Source organism: Vombatus ursinus, unplaced genomic scaffold (assembly GCF_900497805.2).
Source record: "Vombatus ursinus unplaced genomic scaffold, bare-nosed wombat genome assembly UNPS02014778.1, whole genome shotgun sequence".
NCBI classification, from domain to species: domain Eukaryota; kingdom Metazoa; phylum Chordata; class Mammalia; order Diprotodontia; family Vombatidae; genus Vombatus; species Vombatus ursinus.
In genome coordinates, this window is record NW_020954556.1 from 15718742 (window position 1) to 15737671 (window position 18930).

Genomic DNA, 18930 nt, shown 5'->3' on the forward strand with positions numbered 1-18930 from the left:
GGCAAGTCACTTAACCCTTTTTGCCTCAGTTTCCTCATTTGTAAAATGAGATGTAGAACAAAATGGCAAACTACTCCAGTCTCTTTGCCAAAAAAACCCCAAATGAATCACGAAGAGTCAGACACGACTAAACAACAAGAGTGAAATCAAGTGGGAAATGATGATGTGCCATTCTAAAGCTGCTGGAATGTTTCTATCCACAAGCTCATCCCCAACCTGTGAGCATTCTCCAGCCTAACTGCTATTTTAATACATCTGCCTCTCCCATGAAAATCCTGATCAAAGTTTAAGGTTTTCTCCATCCCTTCACAAAGAAGAAAAGTATGAGTAGGATGAAAATAGTGTGTTTAAAAACAAAATCTTTAACACACAAAATGCCTGAAGACAATCAAGCAGTCTGGGGTCTGGTCACTGTTTCTGTCTCCTGCTCATACTCTATTTCCACATAGGCTCGCTTTCTCTTCACAGGGCCTTTCAATGGGGCTTTGCCTTTGTGTTTGGCAGTAGCAGCTTTTTCTTCTTCATCACTGGATTTCTCCTCATCTTCTTCACTGGTAGCTTCTAATTTATCCATATCCTAGTAGCGAGTGAAAGTGACAAAAAAAATGACAAAGTGTAATCATTCCACACGTGGACCGACTATTACAAAATGCCTTCCATCTCCTCCCACTTTCTCCAGGGAGAGCCACACCATCATGGCTTATGCTTTAAAAATTTAGAAACTGGATATTTGTGAGTGTTCCTGTTACTCTGAATATCCTCACATTCCATCTCTCCAATCTGCCATGACAGACCCTTTTGTACCTATACAACTTACCTCAAAATCACTGATGTCACTCTCTTCCACCTCATCGTCTGCCACAAATTCCCTTTTGTTCAAGTCCTGAAAGAGATTATCCTCCTTAGATTCAAAACACAACCAAAAGGATCAAGGCTGGCTACAGATGGCCAACATCTTTTATAACATCTCAAAATGATTCATTAAAAAATCCTACCAGAGTAAAGCAGGATCTGACTACCTTCTAGTGGTGGTAGTGTTTTTATAGGGTCAACCAATTAAAGGAAGAAGCACAATGTAAAAATAGTTTACACCTCAGGTATGCAAACCTAGCTGTTATTACTTGTTGAAATGCTTTCCCATTAACCTAACACAGATTCTCTTGGAATTAGAAGTAAACAAAGTAGGAAAGCACTCATTGCTAACCGACCAATAGAAAAGGCTCCCAAATGGTTAATATGTAGTCAACTTAAATATTGTTCATAACAAACATTTTCTAAGAAACCTGCCAGGTGGTCAAAAACATCTACTTGTTCAACTAGCTCTTCTATTAAACTGACTTGACTAGTTGGAATAAAGACTAAAAGAATCTTGAAGGTTATACTAGGCCTGTACCTTCCACAAATTTAGGTACAACTTAGAAAATCTGTTTGGCACTTGGTAATAGTTTCAATGATAAAGTGAGAGAAATCATGCATCCATGTATCATATCAGCAACTGATTCATTACAGGCAAGGCAGGTGAATGATAATTAGTTGTCAGTGATGGCAGAAAAGCAATCAGAACCAAATAGTCATTTCTGGCAAAGAGACTGAAGATACAAGTCACTGTGGTTGCTTATAAGGAACTAGTCATACAGGAGTCATGTAAATGTATGAAAAATGTCAACCAAGTTTACATTATCATCTTCTTCCTCCTCCTCCTCCTCATCTTTCTCTTCAGTATCTGAGGTGTCACTTTCAACCTCCTGATGTTCCAAAGCTTTGTCAAAGGCATGAATGGGGAAGTTGTAGATGTCACCATACTGTGGAACACAACATACAGATTTGGCTTTAATCACAAGAGGAAAAAAATACCTGGAATCCTACTTTCTAATAAGCAATTACCTAATCATTCCTCCCTCTTCCCAGTGCTCTACAGGTATAAGGTTATAGATGGTATATGTTAATTAACCTCCCAGTGGTCAAACATCAGACTCTTAAAGAATCCCTACCTTGTTTTCAATACTTTAAAGCAAAAGAAAGAAAAGGAGCTAGGAAGGCTTGAACTTACGGGCCAAGCTGTTGAGTTGGCTTGGGGCTAATTATTTCTATGAAGTCGAGTGTGATGTACAGAGGAATGTACAAACCAGCTTAAAATTTTTTTTCTTCAGAGGAGCAAGAGGATAGAGTGGAAGCCATGACAGTATAGTTTTCAAAAATAAAAATAGCAATAATTAATATCAAATCAAATAAAAAATAACTCCTATTTATAGTGTTTTATGGCTTAAAAAGCATTTTCATGTTTCACACGATAACCCTATGAGGGAGGTAAATACAATTGTTATCCATGTTTTACAAATGAAGGAACTAAGGCTCAAAGAATTCAAGGTACTTGTCAACAGTCATAAAATTAGTATTAAGAGCTAAGATTTCAATTTAATTCAATTCAATCCTGACTTCAAATCTTTTTACTATACCCATAAAATTCCCTCTATGGAAGATACTAAAAAAACCAGTGGATTCTCTTCTACCTTCTCATAATCAAGTCCCTCTCCCCCTTGTAAATGCCCTCACCAAAAAAATTAAAGATTCCCAATTTTCACTAGCAAGGGAAACAGTCTGAAAAATCTCAATTATATACCCCCGTTATGAATTGTCTTACCGTGTCTTGTTTTAGCCTCTCCAATAATTCCTTTTCTATCGCATTATCAAGCTGAGCAGCTATTAATGCTTTTTCCTAAAAGAAAAAAAATGTATTGCATCAATATAAAGAAAAAAATTAGCACCTTCAAGTCTGAAGAACTATAAGGTTTCAGCAAGAAAATATACATGTTCTACTATCAGTAGTTGCATTAACCAACAAGGAACTTCCTTCCCTAAATTATCCTATAAAATTGTCTCAATCATTTCTACAAAGTTAACAGCTAACAAATATCTTTATTATAACATTGTAAGACAAATGTGGAAAAGCCATTTGACATGCAAAGAGCTTTGCACATATATAACAATCTCCAGGACTGAGAAGTCCAGAGTCCTCAACTTTGCAAAGGCTAGGAAGAGTCACCATTAACATTAATGTTCTAAAAAATGTAATAGTGCTAAGGAATTAGAAGCTTTTACATAATGATCTCTGCTTTCACAGAATTCATCATCCAAAGGAAAGGAAGGCCCTTCTAGTTTAATTCTCTAAATGACGATTTATAAAACATATTTAAAGCATAGCAGAAAGGACATAAAGACAGACTTCATAGGCCTTATGCCAATGCTTGAATTCCTCTTCCCTAAATTTCTATACTCCTCCCCACCTCTTGCCTGCCCATCTTTACCAATCATTAGCCACCCTTCAGCTCAATTTTATGGTGTGCCTGCTACATTCAAAGTACTGATAGCAGTAAGACAGGATCCTTGCTCTTAAGTAAGATTAGTACAGAAGAGACAAATATAAAATATAAAATATTTTAAATAAATAACATAAAAAATATAATACAAAGAAGAGACAAATATTACCAAAAAAAAAAAAAAAAAAGAAACCCTAAAAGGTAGATTGTGTTAAGTGATAGATGAGAGGTACTAACTAGTACTTCAGAATTCAAAGAAAGGAGTTAAGATAGATTAGGATTTGGATAGATAAGAGACGGAGAGCTGGGGCAAGGAAGTCAATGGGGGAAGTAGCATAATTGTTTAAAAAATGATGAAGAGTAATTCAGTTTGATTTGAACAAATTATACTAGAAGGAGAATGAAAAGAAAAAGCACAGGGCGCTTTGAGGAATATTGAGTTGTCCAGTTTGGTATATAGAGGAATAATGGGAGACATGGCCAGAAAATTAAAGCTATCACACTGTAAAACAACTATATTAATGAGATTTATATTACACTTTAAAAATCTACAAAACAACTGACCTACTCATGAGTCTCACAGTACAAAAGATGAACTGAAGTTAGATACACTGTAAATCAATTAACAGTCTACAACAGGCTTGGCTAAAGGCACAGGAGGACCTGAACTAGAGTGGTGGTAGAAGCAATAGGAAGACCAGAAAATGTGAAAGACTGTGATTTTTACTACTGATGAAATACGGTGGGAGAAGCATAACTTGGAAGAGACAAAACACCGATGCCACTGATAATAATAGCTAGCATCTAAATACTGCTTTAAAGTGTGCAAAGCCATTCAAGAATATTACCCTATTTGATCCCCACAAAAACCCTGAAGTAGATGCCATTATCGCCCCCATTTTACAAATAGAAAAACGGAGGCAGGCAGAAGTGAAGTGACTTGCCCAAGATCACAAAGCTAGCAAGTGTCAGAGGTGGAATTTGGACTTGGGTCTCCCTGACTCCAGGTCCAGTGGCTCTGTCTCTGGGGTAACAGAAATAAGGATAAAAAGAAATAGTCTGGGGGATGAAACAAGATGAGTGAGGTCAGTTTCAGACATGATGGGCTTGACATGCTGGTAAGACACCAAGCCGGAAATACGAAAGTGAAGCATGGGAGAGAGCAAGCAGTCAGGAATGTAGCATAATGACAACTTTTAACTGTTTAGTATAAAAACGCCAAATTATCTCCAAAGGAGCAAACAATCCCAGAACAAACTATTAAAGTGGTTTTCCTTCTGGTTTATTACATATACCCTAAAATACCAACACTTAATATGGGATGAAAGCCATGGGACAATAACCTTGGTATTATGGAAAACATGTTTTATCAAAACATGTTTTATCAACACTATAGGATGAAGCAATAGTTCTCTTTTTCCAGCCAAAATCTGAACTATGGGCAGCTCAGAGGTAAAGCTAATCAAAGCATTCTCAGAAGTCCCTTCCCTGTGCCTCAAAATCATTTTACCTCTCGTCTTTTTTCACGCCTTTCCACCTTTTTGCTCAAGGGAACAAGTTTCCTCCTATAAGAGAGAAACACAAATTAATTAGGGAAACAATATCTTCTTCTACAAATTAGGGAAACAAGAAATTCTTCTACTCTCTTACAAAATGAAGGAGACAAGGGCTGAATTTCTAGGGCCTGGCCCAACAGACAAGTCCACAACTTCTACACAGTCCCATTCGGTTGCCTCAATGAGGCCTGGAGGTAGTCCTGGGATTTTAAGACTATGGTATCAAGCACAAACTCTGGCAGGTTCCACTGTGTCATAAAGGCTTGAGGTTTTGAGCAAGGATCATATAAATGTCAGCAGTGGTGCTGGTAGTAGTAATAGTGATAGTAAAGCTGAGAAATTCGTTCAGTGATCAAGAGGTGGACATCACTGGAGAACCTGAACCATCTCAATCAATCTTAACTTTCTTTCTACATATGAAATCTGAAGTCAAAAGAAAGTTGTAGTTAAATGAAAGGATAGGTCAAAGATTCTCTTTGGAGAGGAAAATAAAGGAGTTGGAGTTTGATTCATGGTTCTGTATACCCAAAGATAACATGAAATATCTTTTTATTAGACATGCCAATCAACTCATAGTGCACCGACTGTGATAAACATCTGCAAAAAAGATAATCATGAAAATAGTTGTACTTTATTCTCTAACATGTTCTTAACCTGGGGTCCATGAACTTGTTTTTTAAATATTCTTATAATTGTTTTTCAATATAGTTGGTTTCCCTTGTAGTCCTATGTATTTTATTTTATGCATTTACAAACATTCTGAGAAGGGGTCCATGAGATGAAAAACTACCTTATATTCAACTACTTTTGTACGTATTTGTATTTATTCATTTTACATTGATTTTGAATATATTTATATATGTAAATGTTTTCTCCATCATTAAAATGTAAACTCCTTGAAAACAAAGACATTCCCCCCACCCCCGCAAGAAAAGGCAAATTTTAGTTGAAAAGAAAGAGAAGAGAGGGTAAAAGGAATATGCTACGGTAGAAAGGAGAAAAAAGGGGGCAAATAGCAGGCTATTTCTCATAACTACGGTACATAAGAAGGGTATAAAAACATGAAGGAGAATGGGAATGGCCATCAGATGAATCTCACTCTTAAATGAAACAAAGGAGAGTTGAACTTACACATACACAATTTGTTGTAGAAATACATCAAACTCAACAGTAAAACAAGTGTGTGGAGAACAGCGTTAAGAGGAATGATAATACAGGGAAGAAACAGTCATAAGCAAAACAAACTTCAGAATCCTGAAAGGTGATTAAGAGGAAAAAATTTTAAAAAACAAATTAATGGAATCTAAGCGGGGGTACTCATCAACTAAAGAATGGCTAACCACACTATATTATATGAATATAATGTCATATTATTACACCATTAAAATGATGGAGTATACTCCTGAGAAGTATAAATTAATGCAAAGTGAAGTGAACAGAACCAGAACATTTTTTATAATGACAAACTCATACACTGAAAAGAAAATTAAAAAACTCTGAAGCACTTAAAAACTTCTATTAAGCAATGACCAACCAAGTCTTGAGAGAATCTATGATGAAGAATATTACCTACTTCTTGACAAATGACAAAGAAGTGATGGACTCAGGGTGTAAAAAAAGAGATCTAAGTTTTAATTATGTCCACTGTGTGGATTTGTTTCACTTGACTATGGTCATATGTTACAAACATTTTTCTTCCTCTCTGTTTTTAATCTGGGGTGTGGGAGAGTTGAGAGGAGAGAGGAGATCAGTAATAGTGATGGACAAAAAGAGGGTCAATGAAACAATTTTTAAAATGCAAAAAAAGAGAAAAGGAAGCACAAAAAGGGCAGGTGATAAAGTGGCACTTGAAATGACACACATATTTAAAAACAAACTATGAAATGGAGACTCATAATTTCATACACAATCCTATTTTTATGTTCTGTTATACATGTGGAAATGTTCTTTTTTGGTGTTTAAGTTCAAAATTTTAAAACAAATAAAAAGGAGAGATGGAGAGAGGGTGAAACGGAGAGAGAGAGAGAGAAAGGGCGAGGGTTTAGAAGAAGAGTTTTGGAAGAGGGAGGGAGAAAGAAGGAAGAATCCCGAGACCATGCAAGCATTAAATAACATCACAAAAATGCAATTAATTAATTAATTGATTGATTATATCCCGACAGAAAACAACTAGTTTCCAATATGGGAGTCATTTCCCAATCAGTTGGGTATAGTCAGATTACTGTATCAAGTTTGAACAAACATCAGAAGAAGATATGTTTTACAAATGACACAACTCCAAGCTCAGATTTTATATTTTGTTGATTTTTTTAAAAGGGAGGATAATGGATAAAACAATAAAAATTTCACTATCACCATTTTCCTAAGTTAGTTTAATCAATTTAAATCAACCTGCAAGAATAAATAAAAAGAGCCTAGAAAGCAATTCAAAAGAGCAAATTTTCATGTCAATCAGAACTAAAGGCAACAATGGTTTACAATATAAACTAATTTCTAAAATCTTGCAAAGGAGAATGCCAAAAGATTATGAACTGTCTTATTAAGACAGTAAGAAACAATGGTGGGGGGAAAAAAACAAATTTTCAGAAAAGTTGGCAAGACATTCAATTAAGCCAATTATCTTGAGTATTTAAAAATGGAACCTGAAGGACAAAAAGAAAAATGGAAAAAAAAAAACTATCAAGATTTCCACAACAAATTATATATCCTCTCTGTTAAATAATAGTGGAGCCACCACAACTGGAAACTAAAATTGTGGTTCTTGATGAATTAAAGAAGTAGAAATGGCACTAAATTAAACAAAGATGGAAGGAAGAGCAGTGGGACCAGACCAAGTACACAGAGTAGGCTCATGCTAGAAATAATAGAACTCTGAGGGTAGTGAAGGAGCAATTTTCGAGATACCTGAAGGAAAGGATACCAAATGCTTGGAAAAAAATATGAGCTTATTACTAAAAAAAAAAAATGATCCAGAGAATATTAGTAACTACCTATATGCCTTTCTCAACTCTGTTGCTGTTCAGTCATTTTCAGTTATGTCCAACTCTTCATGACCCCATTTGGGGTGTTCTTGACAAAAATACTAGAGTAGTTCACCATTTCCTTTTCCAGCTCATTTTACAAATAAGGAAACTGAGGCAAACAGGGTGAAGTGACTTGCCTAGGGTCACACAGATAGTAAATGTCTGAGGCCAGATTAGAACTCAAGAAGATGAGTCTTCCTGACTTCAGGCCTGGCATTATAACCACTTTGCCACCTAGGTGCCCTTCTCAACTCTACAAAATCTTTATTAATATTCCTGAGATGAATGCTTTGGTAAACAAAGAATAGGGAATTTTCTGTGAAAGGCTGACATATCTGCCATGTTGAGGAATGTTAGTTAGTCACTAAAGTAATATTCTTAGAATAATATAGACAACAGATGCTAGTAAGGCTAGTAGCTGATGCCTTAAAAAAAAAAATATTGTTTCCTCACTAGCATTTCATTTCATTTATTTATTTATGTTACGCTAGGCAATGGGGTTAAGTGACTTGCCCAAGGTCACACAGCTAGTAAGTGTTATGTGTCTGAGGCCAGATTCGAACTGAGGTCCTCCTGAATCCAGGGCTGGTGCTCTATCCACTTCGCCTAGCTGCCCCTGTCACTAGCATTTTAAAAAGTGTAATAATCATAATCATTTTTCTATAGATTTGCAGTGCAATGCTTCATTGCAAAAGGCACAATATCTTGAAAATCTAAAAACAAATAAACTGTTCTGCTTCAAGTCATTTCCTTTCCTCTCTTTTCAATAACTTGTCAGAAAATGCCAAGCCCAAAGGCTTCAAAAGGCTGAAGATGCTCACTGGAAACATAGTGAATCAAGAATCAAAAAGAATAAGGGGGAATCATAGCACTTACTGTCGCTTTAAAGTAAGTTTACGGATTCGAATCAGGTACTGGGTGATCTTGGTGAACCGCTGTTTACATTTGTGCCGAAGGAAGCGAGGCCAATAAATAAGATTTTCATCTATTTGCTCCAGAGCTTTCTCATAATTCTTACTGAGTCGGACCTGCCGAACCAAAAAAGAAGCTTAAAGTGGGAATGGAAAATGGAAAGATCTTACTTTTTTTAAATGACCAATTACAGTTTATATCAAGAAGGTTCTCAAAAGATTTTTCAAACAGATATCAATTAAATGAACGCTTTGGCAGCCGCATTTCAAAGGACCTTCTTAAACCCTAAAAAAAGGACTAAAATGACTGGGGTAGGCAGTAGGCATAACAGGCACACAGCTTCTCTTTCTTTTTCACCTCTAATTCTTACCCGTTCCCACAGGCGCCTAGGAAAAGCTGCTCGTTCTATCACCTTCATATACAAGTAGCACTGACCTGAGAAAGAGAAGAGTATGTGCCATTATTATTGTGAACACTGACACCCAGAAGAGATTCACAAAAGCTTATCAGGCAATCCTGTAAAGAAGAAAAAACTGGTTTCTTACCTTTCTCTTCTTTGATGGTAGCATACTGGCTGTTTGCCAATGGGCAGGAAGAACGGTTGCATAATCCAGTAAGGTTATATTCATTTCGACAAAAGTTCTGGGTCTTGGTTCTAGGGGGCAAGAGCAAAGAGACAGTAATATGAATTGCTAGTATTCAACTAGGACACGCACCCGACCAAAATTGGAAATGAGATTCTTACTTCATTTTGTAAGAACAGAACTGCTTGTTTCCAAGTACATCCCAGATAACCTGCAAAGACAAAAGGAAAAATACCCGTTAATAGTTCTAACAGACATAAACACATAAACCCTGACTTACAGAAGAAAGTAGGCCTAGAGAAATATACTTAGAGAAGATGAGAGATAGTATGATACAGTGGGTAGAATCAAACTGAGAGTCAGAAGAGCTGAACAAAGGTGTCACCATTAAACTAGCTATGTGACCTTGGGCAAGTTACTTTCCATCTCTAGAGATCAATCTATAAAATGAGAGGGTCAAGTTCTATGGATCCTTACAGTTCTAGATGCTATTTCAAGATGTAAGAAAGAAGTGTTTGGCAAAATGGCCTAACTTTTGAAGACAGAGAAAAATTACTAGTCTGATTTCCCCATCCCAAAGTCATCATCACAAGCCAAACTATGATCTGAGGGATGTATTTTTCATAATTTGTATGTATAGAAGAGTTTCCTAAATTCAACAACTTAAACATCAACAGGTATGTAGCATGCATCTACTGAATACAGAACACTATGGTAGGGGCTGCACAAAATACAAAGTCCATGCTCTCATGTGTTTATATACACAAATAATTACAATGTAAAATAATACATAAGTGTATATGTTAATATGGGGGAAATTTCTGTGATTTCTGCATAGATAGCTTAGATGAGAGAACTCCTTATAAAAGCCCATTATAAAAATATTATAAAAAAGTATTACAAAAACATTATAGAAGTATCATAAAAGTACATTAGCACCAAGGGTAAATGCTAGGGCATTGCTCCCAAAGCATACAGAGGATAACTGCCCAAGACTGCATAACTAGTATCACAGGCAGAGTATGAACCTAGATCTTCCCAATTCCAGTACTCCATTTACTATACCACAATGCTTCAAATATGTAGGGTACAAATCAAATGCTATTTAAGGTCCTAAGAGGGAGGAGTTAGAAAGGGGGAGGATACATACTGATGATGGGAGGGAAGAAAAGAGAATTAGGGAAGCCTTCATGGAAAAGGTGGTATTTAAAATGAGCCTTAAAGGATAGGCAGGATTTAGAATCACAGATATCAGAGAAGGAACCCCAGAAATTATCTAGTACAATTATACCTGGCCAGTGTTCTTACACCTTATTCCTCTCCCCCACCCCACCTCCCAATACACACACCCATACTCCACAATAAAGCTACAATGACCTATAGCAGTTCCTTGAACTTCATCTGCCTACTCTATGACTTTGCACTGGATATCCTTTATGCCTGGAATGTTCTGCCCACACCTCTGCTTTGTGGTTTTCGTAGCATCCTTCAAGACTCAGATCAAAGCCCACCTTCTGCAGGAGGCCTTTCCCAGGACACCTACTCCCTCCAGCTGCTAATACCTTCCCTGTTCAGATCACTTTCCATCTTCTCTGTACATAATACAATTGGATGTACATAAGAATGCAGGCTTCATAAGGGCAGGGATTGTGCAGCATGGGAGAGGATACAAGGAATGCTGGATTTGGAGTCAGATTAAATCTCAGCTCTGCCACTTGCCAACTGTGTAACTGTAAGCAATGCACCCTCAATATCCTTATCTGAAAAATAAGAGGGTTGGTCTAGATGACCCCTAAAGTCCCTTCCAGTTCTAAATCTAGGACCTCTATTTTGTTGTTCTTACTACTACCCCACAAAGTACAGGAGAGGTCATTTCCAGACACCCTGTAGACAGCAAGCAGGAAAAAAAAAAGATATGTTTTAGAGATACCAAATATAAGCTAAGGACATCCTGAAAGAATAGCAACAATAGTTAGCATTTATACAGCACTCAAATATTATCTCATTTGATCCTCATAACAACCCTGGGAAGTAAGTGCTATTATTATCCCCATTTTACAGATAAGAAAACTGGGAGAAAGAGATTAAATATCTAGCTCAGGGTTACACCGCTAGTGTCTAAGTCCTGTGCTCTATCCATTGTGCCACCTACCTATCTGGCAAACAAAAAGTTCAAATTTCACACATTGGGCAAAGGGGAATGATATAAGACTTTTAGCAAAAAAGTGGCATGGCTAGATCCATGCATAAAGTGGACTACTCTGGCAGCAGTAAAAAGGATGAAGTGGCAATGGGGAAAGTTTACAGGGATCTAGCTGGCATAGTGGATAGTACTGGGCTTGGAGTCAGAAAGACCTGAGTTCAAATCCAACTTCCGACACTTATCGCCTATATGATCCTGGTCAAGTCATTTAATCTGTATGCCTCAATTTCCTCATCTGTAAAATGAGAATAATAACAGCACCTGCTTTGCAGGGTTGTTAGTGAGGATCAAATGAGATAATACTTGTAAAGTGCTTTGCAAACCTTAAAGCACCATATAAATGCTAGCTAACATAGGAATACCGGAATAGCATAACGTTAAAAATATCAAGCATTTGTTAAGCGCTCTTTATGTACCAAGAACTGTACTTGGAGCTTGAAATACAAGACCAAAAAGGAAACGTGTTCCTGTATCAAGGTCATTATTGGGTTGATAATCCAACGGCCTGAGTTTGAATCCCAGCTATCCCATGTACCTGTGCAACCTTAGCCAAGTCAATTAGCCTCTCTAGGTTTCAATTTCCTCACGAGTGAAATTGGCTGAGTTCCCTTCTAGTATTAGGTATATAAAATATGTCCAGTTAGGAGGATCCAAGCCTAGGATGATGGTAAATGAAAGCTTTATCTCCTCAATACTGGTACCAAAATAAAACACAAAATGAACACCATCATCAGTGAAATTCACTTAAAGGCTCACCCCAACAAAAATAAACTCTAAGTGTTAAGTTGTATATATTCATTAAGCCTACAATTTCGGGGGGATTTCACCCCTTGTCTCATAAAAAGGGGGAGGGGAGAAATTATGAACAGGTACAGTTAAACATTCGGTAGAGTAGACAGGGCAGGCATTGAGGCTGGGTAGGGGTCTGCACTGGAGGGAACAAACAGAATATGAGAGCACGGATCCATCTGAGTCCTTTTGTTTTTCTTATTTTCTCTGACTCTTTCTCTCCGTCTCTCTAACAAAGCGACGCACTAGTGAGGCTGCTTCTACCCTGACCAACGAGAAGGTCTGAGGGCGGAGGTCGGGGGTCAGGGGTCGGGCCCGAGGACGGAACCCGGGGCAGGGTGGGGGCTGTGAACGGCGCTCCCCGGCCCAGGGGACACTGAGCTTAAGTTCTAAGGGAAGCACGAGCCTCGGCGTGGCTTCACTCCGTGACTTGGTTTGGGGACAGCTGCCGGGGCCAGCCCCTGCCTGGCGCGGGAAAGGGACGGGTCGCGTCTCCTCCGACGCACCTGGGTCCCGGTGAAAGCCGAGAAGACTTACGTCATCTGACTGCATGGTGCCGGCCGGTACCGTTCCTCAATGTGCAGCTCCAGATGGATCGGGGGTGGCCATGCACCGAAGTAACTTCTTCCGGTGCCTTCGCAGGAAGTCTTGGGCCTCGCGAGAGCTGCGCGAGGTCGCCCGACTCCCGGGAGCGCCCCCTGCCGAGGACTCCCACGGCGCGCAGACTCAGTCTCCCGACTCCTCCCACCTGTGCTTGGCCGATCGCGCGGGCAGATTAGCCTAAAAGCAGGCGGGGCAGAGGTGTTTCCCAGCTGCTGTCCAGGCCCCCAGGCGCTAGCCGTGTCCAGGGATCTCCTAGCTCCCAGATCACTATATAGCTCTTTCCGTTGGTTGAATGCATTTTCCACAGCCCCTGCTCTGGGCTTACTTAATTTTTCTCCGCGACCTCGAGCGTAGAAAGGTGTGCCCAGTGATTGATGGAAAATGTGCCCTCCTCGCTGCGGGATGCCGAGAACACCGTGGCTACAAAATTCGGGTTTTGAGTCCGGCTCTGCACTGGCTGTGTGACCATAGGCAAGTCCCTGAACCTCCCTCACCCTCAGGTTCTTGGTCTATAAAATGGGAATACTTGAATTTGCACTACCTCCTTCTGCGGGGTATTGGTGAGGAAAGTGTTTGTAAAACCTTGCAGCGCTAAGGAGTGCGGTTGTGGGTTATCCCACTCTATCTCTGTGTCTCTGTCTCCCTCTGTCTCTCTCTCTTGCTCTTTTTCTATCTCTCTCTATCTTGGTATGTCTCTGTCTCACTCACCTCTGTCTCTCATTCCCTCTTTCTCCTTTTCACTCTCTCCATCTCTTTCTTTTTCTGTCTGCCCCCCCCGGCTCTGTTGCTATCTTTCTGTCTCTCCCATGTTCTCTCCTTGTCTTTCTCTTTCTGCCTTTCACTGTCTTTGTATCTCTCTGTCTCTGTCATTGTCTTTTTCTGCCTCCATCAATCTGTGTATAATAGCTAATACTAGCTACCGGTTATAGCGCTTACTATGTGCCAGGCACTCTGCTAAGCACTTTACAATTATTTTTTTGACTCTCAACAACCCTAGGAGGTAGGTGCTATTATGGCCCCCATTTTACAAATGAGTAAACTGAGGCATATAGGTTAAGTGACTTGCCTAGAGTCACACAGCTAGAAACTGTCCGAGGCTAGATTTATGCTTAGGTCTTCCTGAGTCCAAGCCTGGCACTCTGTCCAAGTTTGGCTCTCTCTGTCTCTGTCTCTCTTCTTTATCTTTTTGTCTCTGTCTCTCTGTCCCTCTCTGTCGCTTGTCTCTCATTCTCTATCTCAATGGTCAGCAGAGGGCAGCATCTGGTTAAGCTTTTTCAAATATTCAGTAATTTCAACAGAGCTGAAAAGAGAGAGTGAGGTTTATTGATTCCAAGCTGTTTCAGAGAAATGAGAGGGGAGGGAGCTTGATTACAAGGCGTCTAAGAGAGGGTGAGGTATCAAGGTAGAAACATTGAGTGTAGATCTTCTATAAAGTATGACCAACCTTTAAAAAAAAAAGAAAAGAAAAGGCTTAACCTTCAGTCACATTCCAAAGCTTTGCGTTTATCAACAAACTACTTGGTAAGTTTGTCGAAGAGGGGAAAGATGAGAGAGTAACTGGAGGCACCAGAAGAGTCAAAGAAATGCTTCTTTAGGATTGAGGAAATCTGAACGGGTCTTTAGGGAGATAGGAAGAAATCTGTATTTGAGCAGAGGCAGAAAGATAGAGAGAAAAAAAAGAGAGACAGATGTGAGAGAGGGACTGAGACTGAAGGAGTGTGTAAGAAGGAAGGTTTGGGGAACGAGGTCCTAGAGAAAATGAGGGGCAGTGAACTCCAGGGTACAGGCAAGATTCACCTTAATGAGTCTTCTGTAAATGGAGTAAAGGAAGAGGCAGTGATGATGCTCAGTAGTCTTAAAGAATGGAGAAGGGGGACTGAGGAAGCTAATTTCTGACCTCAGTCTTTTTTGGGGGGTGGGGTGAGGCAATTGGGGTTAAGTGACTTGCCCAGAGTCACACAGCTAGTGAGTGTTATGTGTCTGAGATCAGATTTGAACTCAGGTTTTCCTGACTCCGGGGCTGGTGCTCTATCCACTGTGCCACCTAGCTGCCCCCTCAGTCTTTTTTTTTAAAACAGATTTTTATTGATTATTTGTTTTTACCTCACATAGATTTCCCATTCTGTCCCACCTCCTCCCATCCCAAACAGCCAGCCATTCATTATAACAAAGAAATTAAAAAAGAAAGGAAAAGAAAAATAGAAGACAAAATTAGGCAAAGCCAATCAACTTCCCCACTGAAAAGAATGTCAGAGGTAGGACATAAACTAAGGTCTTCCTAGCTTTGAGACTGGTTCTTTTTCATTTTATATTGTAGTCACTTGCATATGTGTCTAACCCCACTCCACCTGCCCTCCCCTCCTAACCTCAGCTGAATGTAAGCTGTTTGAAGGCAGGGATTTTATCTTATCTGTTTAATGGCCAAAGATTTCCATCCTCCTTAGCAGATGAGTCTCATCTCTAGACTGGACCTTTAATAGCAGACAAAGTCTTTCATTGGGCCTCCTCTATTCAAAGCTTTCCTAGTTTGGCTTCCCTAGTTGCATATGATCCAGGATTTGTGATTTTTTTCTTTATATCACCTTCTCTAATTGCCATTACCATTAAGTAAATATCCACTCAACTGATAGTTCTTTCGCCCTATGGCTAACAAATTTTCTCCTCCAGCTCTTCTGATCTCTGTGATTCTGTCTCTAGCCATTAAAATGAAAAATCCCTTTGCCCTACACTCCGATCCTCACCTTTCCCCTGTCCTTATCTGCTTCTTTCCTCCTCTACTGTGCTTCTGTAACCACTGTTATATCACTAACTTCACTTCATCCTAGATTTCTTCCCCCTTAAATTCCCACTATCTTCTTTTGCTCACAGAAATTTGGCTTTCTTTTGATAACACCTCCTGCCTACCCACCCTCTCCAGTCCCTCATTCTCCGTCCTTCCCCCTGCTTCAGCACAGCAGGAGGTTGGCATACCCCTTGCTTCCCACTACTGCTCTCAAACTTTCTCTCTTCTGCTTTCATTCATCAGTTTGTCTGTTAAAGTTCATTCCTTCTTTCTATCTCACCTGTCCCAATGCTTGTTGTTCATGTCTATCAGCCCCAACATCTCCTCTTCTCAATACCTGGATCATGGTATTCTCCAACTAATCCCTGCTCTTATACCCAGGGAATTCACATTAATTAATGTCTCTTTAAACACCCTGGCCTCCTAGTTTTATCAGCTTCCTCAACTCTCATCTCCACTTTACCTCAACCACCCACTGAGGGGCACAACTATCCTGTGTAAAAATTGTATCTTGTTCTGGTCCTCCTGACCACCCTCCCCTCTCCTAGTCGGTATAGCAAATAGGTTCATAAGTAGCCAGTATAAAGTGGCAACAGCAGGACGTAAGATTACGAAGAGAAGCTGGAAATCACATAAACCATGCCAAAGATTAATGGAGCATAATTTACAAACTGTATCATATGTTAACCAAAAATTCACATCCTGGTAATACGTGCTGATTCAGGGGAAACCACTAGGCTCAGTTGTCCCAGGCTTTTGGTCCTATGATATGTAAATCCCAGACAAATTCTAGATTTCTACATTAAAGACCAGCAAATCACCAAATGGTGCTGATAATTTTGAGATAACATGGATATGTTAACTTTAAAGTTTTCCTGACAACACTGAAATGATTTGGATATGTTAATGAGGTAACTCAAGGTAGCACATTTAAGAGTTAGTCTGTTCCCCCAAAAAACCTATAAAAATGAGACCTCAAATTCTTGGCTCTCCACCCAGTACTCTTCCATCTTCCAGAGTCCATGCTGCCTAGAGCTCCCAGCTCTAATCCATGGTTACATGAGTAATACTCTGCCTCTCCCCCTCTCCATCCTCTTCCTCATGCTTCTTGCCTTCCCCATTCCCCTTCCAGTCTATCACTCCAATTATGGCCTCACTTTCCTCCCTTCACAATCTTTATTGAATGCTCAAGTTAGCTTGAGCTGTTCATTGTTCTCCATCTTCAAATTAGTCCCTTGTGACTTTCTGATGTTCATGTTCTGACGATCCTTAGCCCTATGACAGCTATCTGCTCCAACTCCTCAGCTGCTGAATGTTACAGAGCAAGTAATACAATTATGCTATGTCCATGATAAATTCATGCTATTTAATCTAAACTGGATGCTTACTGCTATATAGCAATCCTTGACATTTTCTTGATTGACTATATGTCCCTGCAGCAGTTATTCTAAACCTTTTCCTGTGAAGTACCACCAATTAATTTCTCAGGTCATCTCACTTCCTATTTTACAAAGTAATTCAAAGCTATTCATCTATCATCAGATCCCCCATCTCTTCTACTCTACACCTCAAAATCTACCTGTATCTTTACCCATCCTTTACTTCTTTGAAAGGAGGCAGCCAGGTAGCAGAGTGGATAGAGTTCTGGGATTGGAGTCAAGAAGACCTGAATACAAATCCAGCCTCCAAAACTTACCAGAAGTGTAATCTCAGACAAATCATTTACTTACCTTCTGTCTATCTCAGTTTCCTCACTTGTAAAATGAGGATCATAATAGCACCTAAATTAAAGGGTTGTTGTGAGGATCAAATGAGATATTTGTAAAGTGCTTACTTAGTACAGTGCTTGGCACATAGTAGACATTTCATAAATATGTATTGTCCTCCATCTCCCTTTGCTTGCTCCATCCTCCAGACTTTGCCAAGCTTAACTCTTTGTCCTTCTTGTCCCTTAAATCATTGCTTCTCTTTTCTCCCCATCCATTTACTCTTACTCTTCTGCCTACAAATTTGCTCAGGTCTCTCCTATGCTTAAAAACAAAAAACTTCCTCTGATTATACCAACTATTTAATCCCTTCAATCTGGATTCTAATCCCACTACTCTACTGAGATTCTTGTCTAAAAAAAAAAAAACCAATAATCACTTAAATGAATCCAATTACTTTTTTTGTCTTTGATTTTGTGGTAGGACAAATATCTATCAGGGTTTTCCCACAACATGGGTTAGACCTACCCCACCTTCTGGGCAAAATGATACCAGGGCCTGATTGACACCTCTTTCCCTAATGCATCTTCTTTCACCTCACCTATAACATGGAGTTGGCCCAGGTACCTCTTCCTGTTCCCTATCAACAGAGATTAACTTTCCCTAAAAGGAGAAGCTGTCCCTAGGACCTGATTTACCTCAATTCCCAGAGCATAAAGTGGCCCAGCTTTGTGGAATCTGAACCCCTTCAACTTGGGATTTCTGAAGACAATGCGTGTCATCATGTCCACCATATCCGTCCTTGATGACTAAATGAGTTTCCAAGTAGCAATGAGGGTGGGTTGAATCCAGAGAAGGACAAAGGAAATCTTTCGTTAACTGTTCAGTGACTTATTTTACCCTAACATTGAATCTGTACTAAGAAAGTGATGGTGATATAGGCTCCATCAACAGATTTTTGTGTGTATGGTTCCTTTTTAAAATTATGAACTTAGACACACCAAATAAAATGAGCATTTTAGAAGAACAGAAAAAGAATTGCATATGAAACTAAGAACCTTTTTATGTAGAGCTTGCTGTTTTAAAATGTATATAATAAATTCAACATGTAATTTTCAAAGCTGACCTGCCTATGTGAGATTCTTTCTGGCTTTCTGTTCTCTCAGGTTTATTTTTTTATGTTTTAATGACCCTTCTTTCTTGTTTTTTGGCTACCTATCCTTACTCCCATTGCAATATATTTGCATAGTCAAGCAAAATTCATTCCCACATTGGCTGTATACAAAAATGTATGTCTTACTCCGTACTTCGGTTTATCACCTCTCTGTAAAGAGGTTGGTATTATGCTGCATCAGTCCTTTAGAATTGAGGTTGATACTTATGTCTTTTTCTGTTTTTATCCTCTACCTCTTGGCAACTTTTGACACCCTTGACCATCTCCTCCTCCTGGATATT

The 18930-nt window shown here is 39.2% G+C and overlaps 1 protein-coding gene across 1 annotated transcript; it reads right to left on the minus strand.

The window, feature by feature from the left end:
• Window positions 1–328: 328 nt before the first annotated feature.
• Window positions 329–13049, minus strand: MAK16 (MAK16 homolog). The gene is made up of 10 exons (XM_027865352.1): window positions 12922–13049; window positions 9554–9603; window positions 9354–9463; window positions 9179–9243; window positions 8773–8924; window positions 4828–4882; window positions 2642–2716; window positions 1677–1802; window positions 818–883; window positions 329–577 (listed from the first exon to the last, which is right to left on the minus strand). Exons 1-10 carry the CDS (start codon window positions 12934–12936, stop codon window positions 389–391), a joined length of 903 nt encoding a protein of 300 aa, XP_027721153.1. The 5' UTR covers window positions 12937–13049; the 3' UTR covers window positions 329–388.
• Between the last annotated feature and the right edge of the window lie 5881 nt (window positions 13050–18930).